The 23,069-nt window shown below is 34.8% G+C and overlaps 1 protein-coding gene across 1 annotated transcript; it reads right to left on the reverse strand.

The window, feature by feature from the left end:
- Window positions 1-843: 843 nt before the first annotated feature.
- On the reverse strand, window positions 844-19,404 carry LOC144362783 (uncharacterized). The gene is made up of 3 exons (XM_085490626.1): window positions 18,843-19,404; window positions 1,687-1,851; window positions 844-1,518 (listed from the first exon to the last, which is right to left on the reverse strand). The coding sequence occupies exons 1-3, from the start codon at window positions 19,294-19,296 to the stop codon at window positions 1,385-1,387; spliced, it is 753 nt and encodes a 250-aa protein (XP_085346752.1). The 5' UTR covers window positions 19,297-19,404; the 3' UTR covers window positions 844-1,384.
- Window positions 19,405-23,069: the final 3,665 nt, after the last annotated feature.

Below are 23,069 nucleotides of genomic sequence, written 5' to 3' on the forward strand. Positions count from 1 at the left end.
TATCAGTAGAACAGACGGACACACATAAATACACACACCTTCACGTCGTACCATCATTGTGACAAGACACATGGGATTCACTTTTACTATAGTTGAATTAACTTTTAATATAGCTGCGATATGAACTCTATCAAAACGTGTTCCTATATAGGATTGAGTTTTTAATTCAAGTTTTAATATCCCATGACTTAACATAAAATGTTTGTGAAGCTTATGTTTAGTAAACGGGGTAGGTATGGTACAATTATAATATTGATATAAATTGACTTTCTCCCTTCATTAAACTTAAGCTATGCAAACTTAAATTTGATTAAATATTAATATAAATTATGAAAATAGTGAGGGACGTCACAATGTAGGTTCTGTCGTCATAAGTCAGTGTAAAGTTAAATTGAAGTCGTCACAACGTTTGTACAAGACAGACAGACTGCAACGACTCCCATTGTATGCTTCGCAAACACAAACTGTATATTAACTTCATTCGTTTATCAAAATATTCAAATTTATATATATATTTAATTATATAATTTGTTATGTATTAACTAGTATTAAATCATTTCAACAGTTGTACAGTAAACTGTATGCATGGTGGCTATCAAACGTACTGTAGAATACTTTATTTTCGCTTGTAATTTATTTTCGCTATTTTCGCTGAAGGGATGATTCCGTGAAAATAAAATCCAGCGAATATACTTTTTTTTCCCATATTTCACATTAAACTCATCAAAAATCAGTGAAAATAAATTCCATACAAAACGCCCAAAAAGTCTTTTCAGCAAAAATTAATTCCAGCGAAAATAAAGTATTCCACAGTAGTTAAAGAAATTGTGCTTCAAAGACTGATGAGTTTATAAGCAGTTGATTTATTTGTGAATACAAAATTATGTAAGGGGTAATTTGTCAACAGATATCTGAAGATGAAAAATTAATAAATATAGACATATTTGCCTTCATTAACTTGATAAATGTCAGTTTGGAAACAAGTGTAAAAGACTGTGCATGAAATAATCTTACATCAGTTTGGCTTCCCACAAGTTTATTTGATCACACTGTTAAAATATTGATCACTGATCACAATAGACCGGTGGTCTTTAGATACACGTCACCTTACATGTAAATTGCTTTAGGGCAACGCAAAAGTGGTCACAATGGGCAAGTTGGTCATCACATAACAGTGGTCACTGAAACAGCTTTGATTGTACTACAGTAAAATGACTAATTTTCACTGGGTTTAAATTTCCCTCATTTAGATGTGTTTATGCTAAATTTTACATATTTACTGGGTTTTAATTTAGCGCATTTTCCAGTCAGCGAAATAAGCAAAATTGAAACCCAGTGAATACTTAAGGCATTACATTAAAACAATTGTGTTGCATATAAATAATTAAGGCTTGTTTTTTTTCTTTTCGCTGTCGGTCGTTTTGCTTCCTGAATTCCACCAATTGTACAAACCAACTGCAGCTACTGACGCTAACGCTACTGCTCCTACACCTAACACAATGTTCCCTGCGTTGGAATCTTGAAAAAAAGAAAAGAAAAGAGAAGTGAATCTAACAAAACACAAGTTAAAGACAGGAACAAATTAGTTTTACAATTTATTGTTATACAAAAATGGTCAATCAATCAAAAGCAAAAATTCAAATGCAATATTAGCCTCCCAAAACATACTAAGATTATTATTCATACCTGCTGTAGTCATCTTTAAGCCGCCATTATCAGAATGTCTACTACTTTGGAATTGGTCACCCGACCAGTTGCTAACTTCACGTTGTGTTCTACCGGCACATAATTCATTATCACTATCAGACTCACTGCTGCTGGCTTCACGTTGTGTTCTACTGGCATAGTAGCCTGTTACAAAAAAATGTAAATCATACTAGTATATATTGAACATGACACTAATACAAATCATTTTTCCATGATCGCACAGTACAAACATCAAACTAAATACATCGAACATGGAAATTATGTCTCTACTACCCATGATTACAACAAAAACACTGTAGTACTGACATTATCTGTCATGTCATGACATGACTGACTACGGTCGTATAGTTATATATTTTTTTTATTTCTTGGAAAGCAATAATCATGAATGCAATCAAATATTGCTTTCTTTTTTCCAATTTTCTTTTTTACTAATTTTTTTTTATTTAATTATATTGGTTTTTGTTTCACTTTTCTTGTGTTTTTTTTGTTCGATCATGAACTGCGTATGTGAGAGAACAAGTTGTACTCTGTTTCAAGTTAATACTGTACGTGTGGTTGTTTCTACAAGGGTTGCACTAAGTTAATGATACAGCCCAGCACCAATCACCCAGCTTTGAAAAGTCTTTTCAATAATCTGAATTTTAAGGAGATTCAAGTGAAAATTAAGATTATATGTCATTTTTTGTAATACTTTCATCATTTTGAGTTCATACTGTCAGAATAATGACTAAACGATTTTCCGAGATACAAGAGTTCCAAACGTAGTGAAAAATGATCAAAATAGGCATTTTTTACATTGGTAAAAATGGGATTATTTTTTCATATCTCAAAATTGTGCTCAGTAACATGGGATAAAAAAGCCATAATATATTGATGGTTGCGTAGAAGGCGCTGTGCATTTTTCTCTGGTGTTTTGATTTTCGCAGGATTTCCCCCTTTTAATTCAAATAAAGGTAACATAAGTCGATCGATAGTTTCTACCGATATCATGCTTGGGCTGTGTGATGCAGGACGAAATACAATTTTGAAAAATTTTGGACAATTTCGATGTCATGGTGTAAAAGCTTTCCTACCTTGTGTTATTATATGAGTGGTTGGCGAATGTACCAGAACTGACTAAGTATACCGACCTTGCTTTTTATTATCCAAGAAACGTTCCAAGCGCCTGTGCTCACCAGTGGTGAAAACACTATTACAACGCTCGATGTCACAAGGTATAATAAGCATAATAACATAATTATTTACCATTTCCAGCGCGACCAACAACGAACACATCAGACTCAAAACTAAGCATAACTTGAATAGCCTTGGTCTGAATATTTGCGAGTTGTATGATGTCTTGATATCGTCGCTGAATTGCCTCAACATCCAAGCCAACACAGCTTCCACTGTGCACAGCCATATTTGTTTTGATTACTTGGCCAAGCACGTTGATGAAAAAGGCAATCTGATTGGCTGTTGGTAAACTGATTCTAAACTGTAAAGGCACTGTCACATACACATAGTCCTAATGAAATACTTCAAGGTGATAGTGGAGTACTTTGCCGGGATATTCACCTTGAAAATTCAAGATGATTTGCTGGTGCGTTACAATTTTATTTGATGATGCCTTTTAATAGGTTTCTGTCATGAGGTTATCCACAAAGACTAGTTTACGTGACCCGCAGTAATTCGAAACAATGACAAATCAGCAATAATCCTAAGAATCTGAATAATCGCAACATTAAATGTATACAGAGACAATGCAAAGCTACTCACAAGACTGTGTCTGATTGGCTATCAAACCCTAACACTTAACAGTCAGACCAATCAGAATCTTGATTCCTTGTTGACAGGTTTTTTTTTTGACGTATCAAATTCTGTCTCATTGCGTGTATTTCTATTCTATTCTATACATTTTACATGTCAGATGGTTCCATGATTTTATGAAAATGAAAAGCGATGAATAAAAATAGTTCTCAATCATTACATTAGAGTGCTGTCTTTATATCGTATAGTTTATATTAAACATTGTCTCAAATTATTTGATATATTATTTTTTTTATTTTCATTATCACTGAAGATATCGAGTTACGCATGTAAATATGATAAGAATTCTCGTCACCCAATACACTGTTGTCAGAGACAGGAATTAACAGATTGATTTCTTCAAATATATAGAGGTTGTTCGCCGCTTTGTTCGATATTTCAATGAGTCGCTTACCTTTGGTTATTATCTCCCGCCGAATATGCTAATTTTACCCAGCGAGGCCTTATATAAACTACCAAATACCCTCGCTTGCAGTTTATTATAAGCTCTAATTATAACATTGCAAAGCTGAATCTAGCCATCTTATTGGCTGAATCAAGATATTGTATCATTATAAGACCCGTGATTCTGTCCCAAACGGTCTTAAATATTTAACTGATTACACGACTGTGAGCACTGTTCATAGCGACTGTGGCTATATGATGTCACTGTTCTAAATAGGATACTGTTTACACACATACCTTTACACATACGCCATTATAAATTACATAGTTTAGTTTATCTCAGAACATGTCACTCTGTCTTTCAACCTATCCTGAGGGGTCATTTAATGCAAATAACATCATGGAGACGTGTCACCCTTTGGGGGGTCGTAATTTTTAGCTTTTTGGTCTAGAATGGGATATAGATTTGCTTGCCTTTTGGTTCAATAACAGGTTTGCTGGTCTAGGATGGGGTCTGTTTTCAGAACAGGTGGGGGGGGGGATAATCCATAAATAATAACAAATATCTAAAATACTATCAATGTACGACCTCTTGAGTTTACTGATCATTTCCTGATCCTCCTGCAATTTCAGTCTCTGATCTCTTTGTCAAACAACAACTTTTTGTGAATCAAACAAGACAGTTTGCAATGGGTGTCTTTCGCAGTCAGTAATATTTAAAAAAAATTTGTATTCACTATTTTATAAACTGAACCAATTAGACAATTTTTTCAACAAATCCAAAATCATTCTCGATAATTTTTTTTACTTTTACGTTTGTACTATGATTACATTTGAAGTTTTGAAAATTTTAATGGGTATATATATTTTAATGCATACATGTACACCAAAAACTAAGAGAATTTAATATATAGCCTTGAGAAAAAAGCATTATTTTTCCTTGTCTTAATAATACATTTATTTTTGGATCTGTGTAACTTCATATGGAAATCCAAATGAGATTTGTGTTCTTGGAATTTTGTACAAAATCAACCACTGTTAATTAGGTATTTTATTTCCACTTTGCAGCATTGATTGATTGATTGATCGATCGATCGATCCATTCATTTATTTATTTACACATCGAAATTGAGAATCGCAAGTCACAGTTCCTCTAGAGGGACTGTGCGCAAGTGTAGACATATTGCATAGAAATGAACACTAAATACAGCTACCCCGGCCAGCAATCGAATCATCAATTTTCATGAGCGATTTATTTGGTATTTTCTTCTATTCCCACTATCCTAAAACGCTCAAGTGAATGTTGTCAAATTCGCGAGTGTGCGTATTTTCGTACAGTCGCGTAAAAATTGCTACAATTAAAGTCGCGCTGAACAGAAAGTCAAAACTGGGCTAGTACCATTGTCAATTTTTGAGAGCTATTTATACAGGGGACGTTCAAGAAAAAAATAGTTAAAATTGCCTGATTGGCATATCAAAATCCTGTATTGAAACAGAACATATTCTATATTCACTAAAACAACGTTGTTATGATTATAGACTCGCAACGAACTCGAAACAAAAGAAACAGTTCAATCCAAACAACCTGCGTCCTTGAAAATCGAATCTTATCGCCCTTGCGTTTCCGAGCCGTCGAAGCCAAAAACGACCGATTTTCTCCAAATCTTCAGGGGCGTCGATCATGGGGGGACAGAGGGGACACGTCCCCCCCACTTTCTGAAGGGTTGGAGACACAATATCAACTGTCCCCTCCACTTTCCAGACTTACCCAAATATCAATAATAGGCTTATATCAAAGCCTGCGTTTGTGTAAGGCCTTTGGTTCTGTGTACATGTACTGTATTCTTAATGGTCAAGAATGAAAATCCCCAAGTATGCACCAAATGACTTCATTTTGGTTGCATTTTTCAAAAATTTCTGAGGAGGCACATCCCTCCTCGGGGTTACACACCTATATTCCGACACCCCTATGTTCCGACACCCCTATGTTCCGACATTCCTATATTCCGACAATCCTATATTCCGACAACCCTATGTTGAGATGATAATAGGTTCTGACACCTACAAAATTTTAGAAACGTTTTTGACATTTCACTGCGTTTTTATCTCTTTAATATAAGAAAAAATATCATTATTCTTCTTCAAATATTATTCTACGCTCAGCTTTTGTGACACAATGTTACATTTCTTTACATTAAAAAATAACTATGCCAGATTATAATACTTGCCACTCTTCTGGCCATGGGCTTTCATGGAGGTGTTTTTGTGATCATCGTCGGCAATATTCTCAGACGCGATGTATCCTATCAAGCTTCAGACGCAAAATATTTTTTTTAATTATTTCCAAACGTTCAGATCAACAATAAACTATGTACCTGACAGTCTTCATGTGGGCCCCTGACAACTTGTACTCTGGGAGACCTAAATTACATTGTTTAGTACTTTTATGTTCGGCGATCATCCAATAAATTCTGAGCAGGCCAGAATGTGCCATATTTTCAATGGAAATATGTACGCTAGTGGTCGGACGCCAAACTTGGATAAATACCTCTCCCCATGGTAGAACATAGCAACATGTTTTTTCTCTGTTCAGCGCGATCAGTCTAGTTACAGAATACTGACTGTACAATTAAAATTAAGACAAGGCTGTCAAATTTACATGCCATAAAATAGACAGAAACATGGGAATTAATTTGGTCAATTTTGGCTGTAGAATCTGAGCCGTTTTGCCCCCGAAAATCAGGGTAAATATGTTAGCTTTAAAAAATTATACACAGCGTCAAATAAAAGGAGAATTTTATGGGATCAACATTATACAAAGATATAATTACGTAATAGCCTGTCACATATTAAATAGGAATACCTCAGACAAACACCATCATGTTATATATCAAATTAAAGCTATATTGGTTAGCGTACAAGTATTACGTTGGATATTACATCGTATAATCCATTATTTATTGACATTATGAATTCATTAACTTTATTATACGTTATTCAAAATCATCAAATGGCATTTTCTGGGCAAATCCTGTCTATGATAAAATGAATTAGTCATGATATATTCATGTATTTGAAAATAAGTCTTTTTATGTTTTCTCAATATTTTATTTATTTATTTATGATTTTATGAAAAATGAAAAGCAATGAATAAAAAGAGTTCACAATCATTACATTAGAGTGCTGTCTTTATATCGTATAGTTTATATTAAACATTGTCTCAAATTATTTGATATATTATTTTTTTTATTTTCATTATCACTGAAGATATCTGGTTACGCATGTAAATATGATAAGAATTCTCGTCACCCAATACACTGTTGTCAGAGACGGGAATTAACAGATTGATTTCTTCAAATATATAGAGGTTGTTCGCCGCTTTGTTCGATATTTCAATGAGTCGCTTACCTTTGGTTATTATCTCCCGCCGAATATGCTAATTTTACCCAGCGAGGCCTTATATAAACTACCAAATACCCTCGCTTGCAGTTTATTATAAGCTCTAATTATAACATTGCAAAGCTGAATCTAGCCATCTTATTGGCTGAATCAAGATATTGTATCATTATAAGACCCGTGATTCTGTCCCAAACGGTCTTAAATATTTAACTGATTACACGACTGTGAGCACTGTTCATAGCGACTGTGGCTATATGATGTCACTGTTCTAAATAGGATACTGTTTACACACATACCTTTACACATACGCCATTATAAATTACATAGTTTAGTTTATCTCAGAACATGTCACTCTGTCTTTCAACCTATCCCGAGGGGTCATTTAATGCAAATAACATCATGGAGACGTGTCACCCTTTGGGGGGTCGTAATTTTTAGCTTTTTGGTCTAGAATGGGATATAGATTTGCTTGCCTTTTGGTTCAATAACAGGTTTGCTGGTCTAGGATGGGGTCTGTTTTCAGAACAGGTGGGGGGGGGGGATAATCCATAAATAATAACAAATATCTAAAATACTATCAATGTACGACCTCTTGAGTTTACTGATCATTTCCTGATCCTCCTGCAATTTCAGTCTCTGATCTCTTTGTCAAACAACAACTTTTTGTGAATCAAACAAGACAGTTTGCAATGGGTGTCTTTCGCAGTCAGTAATACTGTAAAGGGGGTAATTATTCACTGGGTTTTAATTTAGCTTATTTCGCTGACTGGAAAAATGCGCTAAATTAAAACACAGTGAATATGTAAAATTTAGCATAGAACACATTATCTAAATGACGAAACCGTGAATTTAAAACCCACTGAATATGCCTGAAATGGTAAATCAGTGAAATTTAAACCCAGTGAAAATTAGTCATTTTACAGTATTTAAAAAAAATTTGTATTCACTATTTTATAAACTGAACCAATTAGACAATTTTTTCAACAAATCCAAAATCATTCTCGATAATTTTTTTTACTTTTACATTTGTACTATGATTACATTTGAAGTTTTGAAAATTTTAATGGGTATATATATTTTAATGCATACATGTACACCAAAAAATAAGAGAATTTAATATATAGCCTTGAGAAAAAAGCATTATTTTTCCTTGTCTTAATAATACATTTATTTTTGGATCTGTGTAACTTCATATGGAAATCCAAATGAGATTTGTGTTCTTGGAATTTTGTACAAAATCAACCACTGTTAATTAGGTATTTTATTTCCACTTTGCAGCATTGATTGATTGATTGATCGATCGATCGATCCATTCATTTATTTATTTACACATCGAAATTGAGAATCGCAAGTCACAGTTCCTCTAGAGGGACTGTGCGCAAGTGTAGACATATTGCATAGAAATGAACACTAAATACAGCTACCCCGGCCAGCAATCGAATCATCAATTTTCATGAGCGATTTATTTGGTATTTTCTTCTATTCCCACTATCCTAAAACGCTCAAGTGAATGTTGTCAAATTCGTGAGTGTGCGTATTTTCGTACAGTCGCGTAAAAATTGCTACAATTAAAGTCGCGCTGAACAGAAAGTCTATTGGGCTAGTACCATTGTCAATTTTTGAGAGCTATTTATACAGGGGACGTTCAAGAAAAAAATAGTTAAAATTGCCTGATTGGCATATCAAAATCCTGTATTGAAACAGAACATATTCTATATTCACTAAAACAACGTTGTTATGATTATAGACTCGCAACGAACTCGAAACAAAAGAAACAGTTCAATCCAAACAACCTGTGTCCTTGAAAATCGAATCTTATCACCCTTGCGTTTCCGAGCCGTCGAAGCCAAAAACGACCGATTTTCTCCAAATCTTCAGGGGCGTCTATCATGGGGGGACAGAGGGGACACGTCCCCCCCACTTTCTGAAGGGTTGGAGACACAATATCAACTGTCCCCTCCACTTTCCAGACTTACCCAAATGTCAATAATAGGCTTATATCAAAGCCTGCGTTTGTGTAAGGCCTTTGGTTCTGTGTACATGTACTGTATTCTTAATGGTCAAGAATGAAAATCCCCAAGTATGCACCAAATGACTTCATTTTGGTTGCATTTTTCAAAAATTTCTGAGGAGGCACATCCCTCCTCGGGGTTACACACCTATATTCCGACACCCCTATGTTCCGACACCCCTATGTTCCGACATTCCTATATTCCGACAATCCTATATTCCGACAACCCTATGTTGAGATGATAATAGGTTCTGACACCTACAAAATTTTAGAAACGTTTTTGACATTTCACTGCGTTTTTATCTCTTTAATATAAGAAAAAATATCATTATTCTTCTTCAAATATTATTCTACGCTCAGCTTTTGTGACACAATGTTACATTTCTTTACATTAAAAAATAACTATGCCAGATTATAATACTTGCCACTCTTCTGGCCATGGGCTTTCATGGAGGTGTTTTTGTGATCATCGTCGGCAATATTCTCAGACGCGATGTATCCTATCAAGCTTCAGACGCAAAATATTTTTTTTAATTATTTCCAAACGTTCAGATCAACAATAAACTATGTACCTGACAGTCTTCATGTGGGCCCCTGACAACTTGTACTCTGGGAGACCTAAATTACATTGTTTAGTACTTTTATGTTCGGCGATCATCCAATAAATTCTGAGCCGGCCAGAATGTGCCATATTTTCAATGGAAATATGTACGCTAGTGGTCGGACGCCAAACTTGGATAAATACCTCTCCCCATGGTAGAACATAGCAACATGTTTTTTCTCTGTTCAGCGCGATCAGTCTAGTTACAGAATACTGACTGTACAATTAAAATTAAGACAAGGCTGTCAAATTTACATGCCATAAAATAGACAGAAACATGGGAATTAATTTGGTCAATTTTGGCTGTAGAATCTGAGCCGTTTTGCCCCCGAAAATCAGGGTAAATATGTTAGCTTTAAAAAATTATACACAGCGTCAAATAAAAGGAGAATTTTATGGGATCAACATTATACAAAGATATAATTACGTAATAGCCTGTCACATATTAAATAGGAATACCTCAGACAAACACCATCATGTTATATATCAAATTAAAGCTATATTGGTTAGCGTACAAGTATTACGTTGGATATTACATCGTATAATCCATTATTTATTGACATTATGAATTCATTAACTTTATTATACGTTATTCAAAATCATCAAATGGCATTTTCTGGGCAAATCCTGTCTATGATAAAATGAATTAGTCATGATATATTCATGTATTTGAAAATAAGTCTTTTTATGTTTTCTCAATATTTTATTTATTTATTTATGATTTTATGAAAAATGAAAAGCAATGAATAAAAAGAGTTCACAATCATTACATTAGAGTGCTGTCTTTATATCGTATAGTTTATATTAAACATTGTCTCAAATTATTTGATATATTATTTTTTTTATTTTCATTATCACTGAAGATATCTGGTTACGCATGTAAATATGATAAGAATTCTCGTCACCCAATACACTGTTGTCAGAGACGGGAATTAACAGATTGATTTCTTCAAATATATAGAGGTTGTTCGCCGCTTTGTTCGATATTTCAATGAGTCGCTTACCTTTGGTTATTATCTCCCGCCGAATATGCTAATTTTACCCAGCGAGGCCTTATATAAACTACCAAATACCCTCGCTTGCAGTTTATTATAAGCTCTAATTATAACATTGCAAAGCTGAATCTAGCCATCTTATTGGCTGAATCAAGATATTGTATCATTATAAGACCCGTGATTCTGTCCCAAACGGTCTTAAATATTTAACTGATTACACGACTGTGAGCACTGTTCATAGCGACTGTGGCTATATGATGTCACTGTTCTAAATAGGATACTGTTTACACACATACCTTTACACATACGCCATTATAAATTACATAGTTTAGTTTATCTCAGAACATGTCACTCTGTCTTTCAACCTATCCCGAGGGGTCATTTAATGCAAATAACATCATGGAGACGTGTCACCCTTTGGGGGGTCGTAATTTTTAGCTTTTTGGTCTAGAATGGGATATAGATTTGCTTGCCTTTTGGTTCAATAACAGGTTTGCTGGTCTAGGATGGGGTCTGTTTTCAGAACAGGTGGGGGGGGGATAATCCATAAATAATAACAAATATCTAAAATACTATCAATGTACGACCTCTTGAGTTTACTGATCATTTCCTGATCCTCCTGCAATTTCAGTCTCTGATCTCTTTGTCAAACAACAACTTTTTGTGAATCAAACAAGACAGTTTGCAATGGGTGTCTTTCGCAGTCAGTAATACTGTAAAGGGGGTAATTATTCACTGGGTTTTAATTTAGCTTATTTCGCTGACTGGAAAAATGCGCTAAATTAAAACACAGTGAATATGTAAAATTTAGCATAGAACACATTATCTAAATGACGAAACCGTGAATTTAAAACCCACTGAATATGCCTGAAATGGTAAATCAGTGAAATTTAAACCCAGTGAAAATTAGTCATTTTACAGTATTTAAAAAAAATTTGTATTCACTATTTTATAAACTGAACCAATTAGACAATTTTTTCAACAAATCCAAAATCATTCTCGATAATTTTTTTTACTTTTACATTTGTACTATGATTACATTTGAAGTTTTGAAAATTTTAATGGGTATATATATTTTAATGCATACATGTACACCAAAAAATAAGAGAATTTAATATATAGCCTTGAGAAAAAAGCATTATTTTTCCTTGTCTTAATAATACATTTATTTTTGGATCTGTGTAACTTCATATGGAAATCCAAATGAGATTTGTGTTCTTGGAATTTTGTACAAAATCAACCACTGTTAATTAGGTATTTTATTTCCACTTTGCAGCATTGATTGATTGATTGATCGATCGATCGATCCATTCATTTATTTATTTACACATCGAAATTGAGAATCGCAAGTCACAGTTCCTCTAGAGGGACTGTGCGCAAGTGTAGACATATTGCATAGAAATGAACACTAAATACAGCTACCCCGGCCAGCAATCGAATCATCAATTTTCATGAGCGATTTATTTGGTATTTTCTTCTATTCCCACTATCCTAAAACGCTCAAGTGAATGTTGTCAAATTCGTGAGTGTGCGTATTTTCGTACAGTCGCGTAAAAATTGCTACAATTAAAGTCGCGCTGAACAGAAAGTCTATTGGGCTAGTACCATTGTCAATTTTTGAGAGCTATTTATACAGGGGACGTTCAAGAAAAAAATAGTTAAAATTGCCTGATTGGCATATCAAAATCCTGTATTGAAACAGAACATATTCTATATTCACTAAAACAACGTTGTTATGATTATAGACTCGCAACGAACTCGAAACAAAAGAAACAGTTCAATCCAAACAACCTGTGTCCTTGAAAATCGAATCTTATCACCCTTGCGTTTCCGAGCCGTCGAAGCCAAAAACGACCGATTTTCTCCAAATCTTCAGGGGCGTCTATCATGGGGGGACAGAGGGGACACGTCCCCCCCACTTTCTGAAGGGTTGGAGACACAATATCAACTGTCCCCTCCACTTTCCAGACTTACCCAAATGTCAATAATAGGCTTATATCAAAGCCTGCGTTTGTGTAAGGCCTTTGGTTCTGTGTACATGTACTGTATTCTTAATGGTCAAGAATGAAAATCCCCAAGTATGCACCAAATGACTTCATTTTGGTTGCATTTTTCAAAAATTTCTGAGGAGGCACATCCCTCCTCGGGGTTACACACCTATATTCCGACACCCCTATGTTCCGACACCCCTATGTTCCGACATTCCTATATTCCGACAATCCTATATTCCGACAACCCTATGTTGAGATGATAATAGGTTCTGACACCTACAAAATTTTAGAAACGTTTTTGACATTTCACTGCGTTTTTATCTCTTTAATATAAGAAAAAATATCATTATTCTTCTTCAAATATTATTCTACGCTCAGCTTTTGTGACACAATGTTACATTTCTTTACATTAAAAAATAACTATGCCAGATTATAATACTTGCCACTCTTCTGGCCATGGGCTTTCATGGAGGTGTTTTTGTGATCATCGTCGGCAATATTCTCAGACGCGATGTATCCTATCAAGCTTCAGACGCAAAATATTTTTTTTAATTATTTCCAAACGTTCAGATCAACAATAAACTATGTACCTGACAGTCTTCATGTGGGCCCCTGACAACTTGTACTCTGGGAGACCTAAATTACATTGTTTAGTACTTTTATGTTCGGCGATCATCCAATAAATTCTGAGCCGGCCAGAATGTGCCATATTTTCAATGGAAATATGTACGCTAGTGGTCGGACGCCAAACTTGGATAAATACCTCTCCCCATGGTAGAACATAGCAACATGTTTTTTCTCTGTTCAGCGCGATCAGTCTAGTTACAGAATACTGACTGTACAATTAAAATTAAGACAAGGCTGTCAAATTTACATGCCATAAAATAGACAGAAACATGGGAATTAATTTGGTCAATTTTGGCTGTAGAATCTGAGCCGTTTTGCCCCCGAAAATCAGGGTAAATATGTTAGCTTTAAAAAATTATACACAGCGTCAAATAAAAGGAGAATTTTATGGGATCAACATTATACAAAGATATAATTACGTAATAGCCTGTCACATATTAAATAGGAATACCTCAGACAAACACCATCATGTTATATATCAAATTAAAGCTATATTGGTTAGCGTACAAGTATTACGTTGGATATTACATCGTATAATCCATTATTTATTGACATTATGAATTCATTAACTTTATTATACGTTATTCAAAATCATCAAATGGCATTTTCTGGGCAAATCCTGTCTATGATAAAATGAATTAGTCATGATATATTCATGTATTTGAAAATAAGTCTTTTTATGTTTTCTCAATATTTTATTTATTTATTTATGATTTTATGAAAAATGAAAAGCAATGAATAAAAAGAGTTCACAATCATTACATTAGAGTGCTGTCTTTATATCGTATAGTTTATATTAAACATTGTCTCAAATTATTTGATATATTATTTTTTTTATTTTCATTATCACTGAAGATATCTGGTTACGCATGTAAATATGATAAGAATTCTCGTCACCCAATACACTGTTGTCAGAGACGGGAATTAACAGATTGATTTCTTCAAATATATAGAGGTTGTTCGCCGCTTTGTTCGATATTTCAATGAGTCGCTTACCTTTGGTTATTATCTCCCGCCGAATATGCTAATTTTACCCAGCGAGACCTTATATAAACTACCAAATACCCTCGCTTGCAGTTTATTATAAGCTCTAATTATAACATTGCAAAGCTGAATCTAGCCATCTTATTGGCTGAATCAAGATATTGTATCATTATAAGACCCGTGATTCTGTCCCAAACGGTCTTAAATATTTAACTGATTACACGACTGTGAGCACTGTTCATAGCGACTGTGGCTATATGATGTCACTGTTCTAAATAGGATATTGTTTACACACATACCTTTACACATACGCCATTATAAATTACATAGTTTAGTTTATCTCAGAACATGTCACTCTGTCTTTCAACCTATCCCGAGGGGTCATTTAATGCAAATAACATCATGGAGACGTGTCACCCTTTGGGGGGTCGTAATTTTTAGCTTTTTGGTCTAGAATGGGATATAGATTTGCTTGCCTTTTGGTTCAATAACAGGTTTGCTGGTCTAGGATGGGGTCTGTTTTCAGAACAGGTGGGGGGGGGATAATCCATAAATAATAACAAATATCTAAAATACTATCAATGTACGACCTCTTGAGTTTACTGATCATTTCCTGATCCTCCTGCAATTTCAGTCTCTGATCTCTTTGTCAAACAACAACTTTTTGTGAATCAAACAAGACAGTTTGCAATGGGTGTCTTTCGCAGTCAGTAATATTTAAAAAAAATTTGTATTCACTATTTTATAAACTGAACCAATTAGACAATTTTTTCAACAAATCCAAAATCATTCTCGATAATTTTTTTTACTTTTACGTTTGTACTATGATTACATTTGAAGTTTTGAAAATTTTAATGGGTATATATATTTTAATGCATACATGTACACCAAAAACTAAGAGAATTTAATATATAGCCTTGAGAAAAAAGCATTATTTTTCCTTGTCTTAATAATACATTTATTTTTGGATCTGTGTAACTTCATATGGAAATCCAAATGAGATTTGTGTTCTTGGAATTTTGTACAAAATCAACCACTGTTAATTAGGTATTTTATTTCCACTTTGCAGCATTGATTGATTGGTTGATCGATCGATCGATCCATTCATTTATTTATTTACACATCGAAATTGAGAATCGCAAGTCACAGTTCCTCTAGAGGGACTGTGCGCAAGTGTAGACATATTGCATAGAAATGAACACTAAATACAGCTACCCCGGCCAGCAATCGAATCATCAATTTTCATGAGCGATTTATTTGGTATTTTCTTCTATTCCCACTATCCTAAAACGCTCAAGTGAATGTTGTCAAATTCGCGAGTGTGCGTATTTTCATACAGTCGCGTAAAAATTGCTACAATTAAAGTCGCGCTGAACAGAAAGTCAAAACTGGGCTAGTACCATTGTCAATTTTTGAGAGCTATTTATACAGGGGACGTTCAAGAAAAAAATAGTTAAAATTGCCTGATTGGCATATCAAAATCCTGTATTGAAACAGAACATATTCTATATTCACTAAAACAACGTTGTTATGATTATAGACTCGCAACGAACTCGAAACAAAAGAAACAGTTCAATCCAAACAACCTGCGTCCTTGAAAATCGAATCTTATCGCCCTTGCGTTTCCGAGCCGTCGAAGCCAAAAACGACCGATTTTCTCCAAATCTTCAGGGGCGTCGATCATGGGGGACAGGGGGGACACGTCCCCCCCACTTTCTGAAGGGTTGGAGACACAATATCAACTGTCCCCTCCACTTTCCAGACTTACCCAAATATCAATAATAGGCTTATATCAAAGCCTGCGTTTGTGTAAGGCCTTTGGTTCTGTGTACATGTACTGTATTCTTAATGGTCAAGAATGAAAATCCCCAAGTATGCACCAAATGACTTCATTTTGGTTGCATTTTTCAAAAATTTCTGAGGAGGCACATCCCTCCTCGGGGTTACACACCTATATTCCGACACCCCTATGTTCCGACACCCCTATGTTCCGACATTCCTATATTCCGACAATCCTATATTCCGACAACCCTATGTTGAGATGATTATAGGTTCTGACACCTACGAAATTTTAGAAACGTTTTTGACATTTCACTGCGTTTTTATCTCTTTACTATAAGAAAAAATATCATTATTCTTCTTCAAATATTATTCTACGCTCAGCTTTTGTGACACAATGTTACATTTCTTTACATTAAAAAATAACTATGCCGGATTATAATACTTGCCACTCTTCTGGCCATGGGCTTTCATGGAGGTGTTTTTGTGATCATCGTCGGCAATATTCTCAGACGCGATGTATCCTATCAAGCTTCAGACGCAAAATATTTTTTTTTTTAATTATTTCCAAACGTTCAGATCAACAATAAACTATGTACCTGACAGTCTTCATGTGGGCCCCTGACAACTTGTACTCTGGGAGACCTAAATTACATTGTTTAGTACTTTTATGTTCGGCGATCATCCAATAAATTCTGAGCCGGCCAGAATGTGCCATATTTTCAATGGAAATATGTACGCTAGTGGTCAGAAGCCAAAATTGGATAAATACCCCTCCCCATGGTAGAACATAGCAACATGTTTTTTCTCTGTTCAGCGCGATCAGTCTAGTTACAGAATACTGAGTGTACAATTAAAATTAAGACAAGGCTGTCAAATTTACATGCCATAAAATAGACAGAAACATGGGAATTTAGTGGTCAATTTTGGCTGTAGAATCTGAGCCGTTTTGCCCCCGAAAATCAGGGTAAATATGTTAGCTTTAAAAAATTATACACAGGAAATCTGTCTAATATGGACCTTAACCTTGAACGATGAATTATGCATCAAATTTGCAGGTAGTATAAAGTTGTGCAATATCCTCGCATTAGAGGAAGCCGGCCTATTATACATTTGAATTATCGGATAAATATCTGATAATTCTCGATCTTTTAGATTGGTATTAGGCAGAGTCTATAGCTGGGTGGTGGTTTAATTTTTTTAAACATGCAATTCTCTGAGACCTATCAATGTCTTAGATTAATAGGAAAACGTATAACGTGTGGAGGTAAACAAGGAATGTTGGCCGAAAACACACAATATAGGAATGGAAAGAGATAGTGTGAAACCTTTGTATTTTTTGGCAATCTCAAAAACTTATGCAAACACTACGGAATGCTAAATGCAGTGCCTATTCATCTCTCGCATAATAAATAAATAAATGATTTTAATTAATATGTAGATAAACTTGGAAAGGTGCTACCGGATGTAAACGGCAACCTTGCAATTCCGCGACTGATGAATATCGAAGTACAACTTTCATAAAAAAGGTAATTAATTCTCCGATAATTTTCGATCTAAAACTTCGATAGTTAGGCAATCGGAGGATTTAAGCTTGGAACCACATCCAACAGACACGGATATTGTCAAATAATTGTCGAAGTATTAGAATGATACAATGGGCAACATTGTTTGATAATTCTCTGATAATTATCCGATAACATTATGCAAGATACCGCCTTCACAGACTTTCGAGCATCATGGCCGGACTACACTACAGTTGGATTTCCAGTATTAACCCACAGGACATCCTGGTTATATCAAGGTAGTAAAAGGTCACGCACGGCTATCAGATTAAGTTTGACACAAGTATACTGTGTGTCGGAACATAGGGGTGTCGGAGTATAGTGGTGTCGGAACATAGATATGTCGGAACATAAAGCAGTCCCCACTTCTCAGACACCCCCTGTTCGCGCAAGCGCGGACATTGGCCGCTTACGCGGACACAAAAGTGTCCCCCTCACTTTTCAGAATGGATCGACGCTCCTGCAAATCTTCTATGATTTTTTTATAATATCATTAATTCAGTCCAGCGGTTAGATAGGTTATTTATTAGAGACGCTTGGGGGACCCAAATTGACGATGTAAATCACTCCGGTGACGGACAATCGGCGATAATAGCCATGGGGTGAGGGTCTGAATTTCAAAAACATATTTCATATATAGGCTATAGTTTAGGGTATATAAATATAATAACATGCTATGTAGTGAAAAGTAAGTACTCCAGTTTTGTTCTTATTTTCTTTTAGTTTCATCTTTTCAGATTTATGAGTCCGGGTGATGAGTAGATTCTACCTATAACTGAATAAATTTATTAACAATTTGGTCTCTGACGGGATATACAAAATCACTATTTGGTCTATAATGGCTTATGGTTTTTGAAGTGAAAATGGTCTATGATGGGGTCTGGGGTTTTACTTCCCGGCCGCACACCCCTGTCAAACTGAAAGGCCAGTGTCTCCCCCGGGACCCTATCTTTCTCAGGGTTTCGCTAATAATATTTAACTCCCTACCTTTTGTAGGTTCGTCGTTTTCAGAATCACTATTTGCATCTACCGGCCAGCTGGAGGTCTTCACATAGCTTCCCACACGCCATTGCTGTATAACTTTTTCAATCTCCCGTTTGAATGCCATACCATTGCGAACTGTGACACAATGGCCATCGATTGATGTTATTCGGCGGACCCTACTATCATCGAGGCACTCCAGTTTTCGAACAACAATTTTCTCGATAATATCTAAACTCTCCAGCAATTTGTACAGGTAAAGACGTCTGTTCCCAGCGTAGACTCGCCATGTCCCGTCCAGTTGTTTAAACACAGCAATCTCTTGCAGCGAACTGGGTGTTATATTTCCGTGAAGTAGTTGCTGGAGTGTAGATACAAGCGGTGTACCATCTTTGAAACAGTCCTGTATTAAATCCTTCGAGTACCGAATGTCGGAAGGCTTCAGCTCTACAAACCTCATATTATTTCCGATTAAACAGTTGCTGCGTTTACACTCAGAAAACTAATACATTACTAAAGTGTTAGTAGTCTGAGGTTTACACGGCAGCATTTAGCCTGACATGTAGACGTGAGTATGCCCTCGCCGGCCGAACGGCATCAGTGTGTTGGGTTTGAAGCACTGCGGAGGGCGCAACGCACGCGACCTCGGCAGGCTGGGCAGCAGTTTTTACAGTCAGGCCATGGAGGTAGGAGGTCAGGCCGAACGAGAGCCGAGATATGCCAGAGCCGAACGAAACATGTACAGCGACCTAAAATATTTAGTAATAATAATAATAACTTTATTACGCAACTTAACCGTCTGTGGGTTTAGTAAGGTAAAAAATGATTACAAAAGACAAATAAAACAAGACACACTGAACGCTAAAAAAATACACTGAAATTCAACAAAAGAAAGAAAGAAAAATTAGAAAACCTCTGAAAAATTGATTAAACAGCAGCAAGGTTCTCCCAGACCACAGTTACATATTTTAACTTTGAACAATTGTATTTTTTAAATAATATGATAAAGCCATATTATTTCCCATTATTTTCACGAAGCTTTCCATTCTGAACAACTCATTAATTTTTATTTTAAAATACTTCAAGACATGTTTGATCTCTACTTCATAGAAATTGCAATCTAAGATTTCATCTTCAATTTGATCTGAATTGGATTTTTTGCAAGTTCTTTCATTTTCTGGGGGGTTTGGTTTACTCTTGCTTCCCAATTTAATTCCAAGGTTGTGGTCACTGAGCCTGAACTTTGCTAACACTCTACGTTGGCTGAAGTTTTTCATTTCATTTAAATAGTTTTCCAATAGGTGATTTTCCGAACAATTGCGAGATCTCGCGAGATGCATGAAAGACGCGCGTCGAACGTCTGCCGCAAAAATCGAACGATTTGATTTTGAACTAGAATTTCTTTATTTCGCAGCTTACATTGACCGGCCGATCTTCCACAGAGGAATATTGCTTCCGAATACCCTTACTTAATCGAAATTGTCTATCATCAAATGTGGACAGCACATTATTTAAAGCATAGAAATGTCCCCGAAATACTTTCGCGTTTGTCGAATCCCACGCGATGTTTGACGCGACTACGACGCTATGACCTTTGTTTGTCCTGTTTTTACGTTCGATTTCACGCATAACGCGTGATTCTCGCAGTGTACGGAAAATGGTCTATTCAAAAGTTTGTTTAAACATTTTTTATTTAACTGTTTTCTCCATGATTGAATAAATTCATTTGTTAGCTTAGTTTTTACAACATTGGTTAGTTGATTTATAACATTGTTGATCTTGTAAGTTTCTTTTATTTTAGACAATTTATTTTCTCCAAAAATTGTTTTTATTTGAGTAATCCAGGCAGAATTATGTTGTATTTCCTTTAATGCACATTTTAATATGTGATTTTCAGGAAGCAAATTTATTCTGTACCAGTATTTAACCTTTGAAACCATTGCATTTATTCTTACTGGTAATCTACCTAGTACACCCCTCATACCAACTGATGGTGTAAATTTACTAACACAATAAAACGATAATAATTAATACAAACTTGCTCTAGGTTATTTGTGTCATTTGTTAGTTCACCTGCCCAAATTTCTGGCCCATACTTTAGAATGGGTGTAACAAAATGATCAAATAATTTTAAACAGAATGAAGTTGAAATCATTTTATGACTCAGTATAGTTTGTCTAATGGCAAATAATGTCTTCATTGCTTTATTGTTTAGCATACAATAGTTTGTTTTAAATTTTCCATTCGGAGTGAATATCATACCCAAATAACAGAACTCCTTGACTGGTGTTATGTTTTTACCATCTATAATAAAAGTTTGATTTTTCAGTATTCTGTTACTTGTGTTGAATATCATCACTTTGGTTTTCTTAACATTCACATCAAGATTCCAGGTTTTACAATAGTCTGCTAATTTATTCAGACAATTTTGTGAACCCTCTGCAGTCTGTGAAAACAAAACAAGATCGTCTGCATATAAAATAAAGTTTAAGGGTTTATCACCAATCATGATTGGTGTATCACCACTTTTACCAAAATGACCTGGAAGATCATTGATGAATATGTTAAAAAGGGTGGGTGAGATATTACAACCCTGTTTCACACCACATGTGCACTGAAAACCTTCTGTTAAATCATTTGACATCTTTACCTTGTAGTTTATGTTATTGTACATGGATTTAATGATTTCATAAATGTTACCATTTATTTCTAAATTTTGTAATTTTAGGAATAATGCCTTTCTCCAGACGCTGTCGAAAACTTTTCTGAAATCTATAAAACATGAGTACATGCGTTTTGGTTTATCAGAATTTTTTCCTTGAGTGCTGTACAATGTTTTATCTATAGCTGTTTTAAGTAAAAATATATCATCTGTTGTGCGTCTCTGTTTTTTGAAACCAAACTGTACTTGTGTCAGTAAATCATTTTTTTCCAAATAAGATGTCAGCCTTTGATTTAATATGCTGGTAAATAATTTGGCCATACAAATAATTCTCCCCTCATTAGAATATGATTAAATATTTTAGTAAAGATTTGTTAATTAAATTATTATCAATTTTAAGCATTTCATTTGTGATGCCATCTTCCCCTGCAGACTTATTATTTTTCAAATTTGTTATTGCATTAATAATTTCAGACTTTTTAATCTCTTCGTTCAACACTGCATTGTAGTTTTTTAAGTTCTCCTTTGCTAATAAGTCTTGGTCAGTTTTATTACTATTAATGTTATTATTATTATATAGCTTATTAAAGGGATCCATAAAAGTTTCACTTGTTATAATGGCATCAGATTTTCTATTTTCTGCATTTCTCAAACGTTTTAGTACTGACCAATACTACGCAGATTGTTGTCACCCATTTCCTGCAACTGTTTTTTTCTTATTTTTGACTATTTTTTTGTAATGTTTTTGAATGTACAGTAAGTATGTTTAACAATACAATTGTTTGGCTGATGAGATAATGTTTTTGCCAGTTTTATAAGTTCTCCTCTGACTTCATTGCACGTTTTATCAAACCAAGGCAATTAGTATGAAAACTAGTAGCTTCGTGATAAGTGGCTTTCGCAATGAATTGGGCTTTGTCGCAGTAATTGGTCCTTTCATCAGAGTTGAGAATTTATGTTTATTGCGTCATTACCAACTAGTGTTAATCGTTTCGTGTATATTGTACCTTTGTATAGATTGTGACATTGCTTGATATAGATAGTTAAATTGCTTTGTATAGATTGAAACATTGATTTGTGTTTGCTTTGTATTGTCTTTCGTAGTTCAAAATACCATCCTTAGGAGCTGTTAATTTTTCCTTATAATTTGTACAGTTGCTTTGCCAGGAGCTCCTAAATAAGACCCATGATCTGATATTGCCCCCTAGTTTCTTACTTAGACCATGGAGGTAAAAAAGGAGTCACAGCCAAAATAATGATATGCATTCCCATATGAAAATGATCTATTTCAATACACCATTGTGTAACACACTGGAGATTACCACAATTATGCTGGCTTTGCTTGCAGGCCAAAATGTACAAATTCTCAAAATGCAGTGTTTCATATGGCTAATTTTCTTGTCTAATTATGCATAAATAAGCATAATTTGAGTATTATCATTGTTAGCCACAAACAATCACACACAAATAGAACATTGGCTAGATAACCTTTGAAACTTTCAGCCACTTACCCGGTTTATTAGTCATTTGTGTATCCGGAGAGTGGCAGAGAAAATATGCACTTTCAATAC

This window comes from Saccoglossus kowalevskii, chromosome 15, assembly GCF_978046115.1.
Source record: "Saccoglossus kowalevskii chromosome 15, keSacKowa6.1, whole genome shotgun sequence".
Lineage (NCBI taxonomy): Eukaryota > Metazoa > Hemichordata > Enteropneusta > Harrimaniidae > Saccoglossus > Saccoglossus kowalevskii.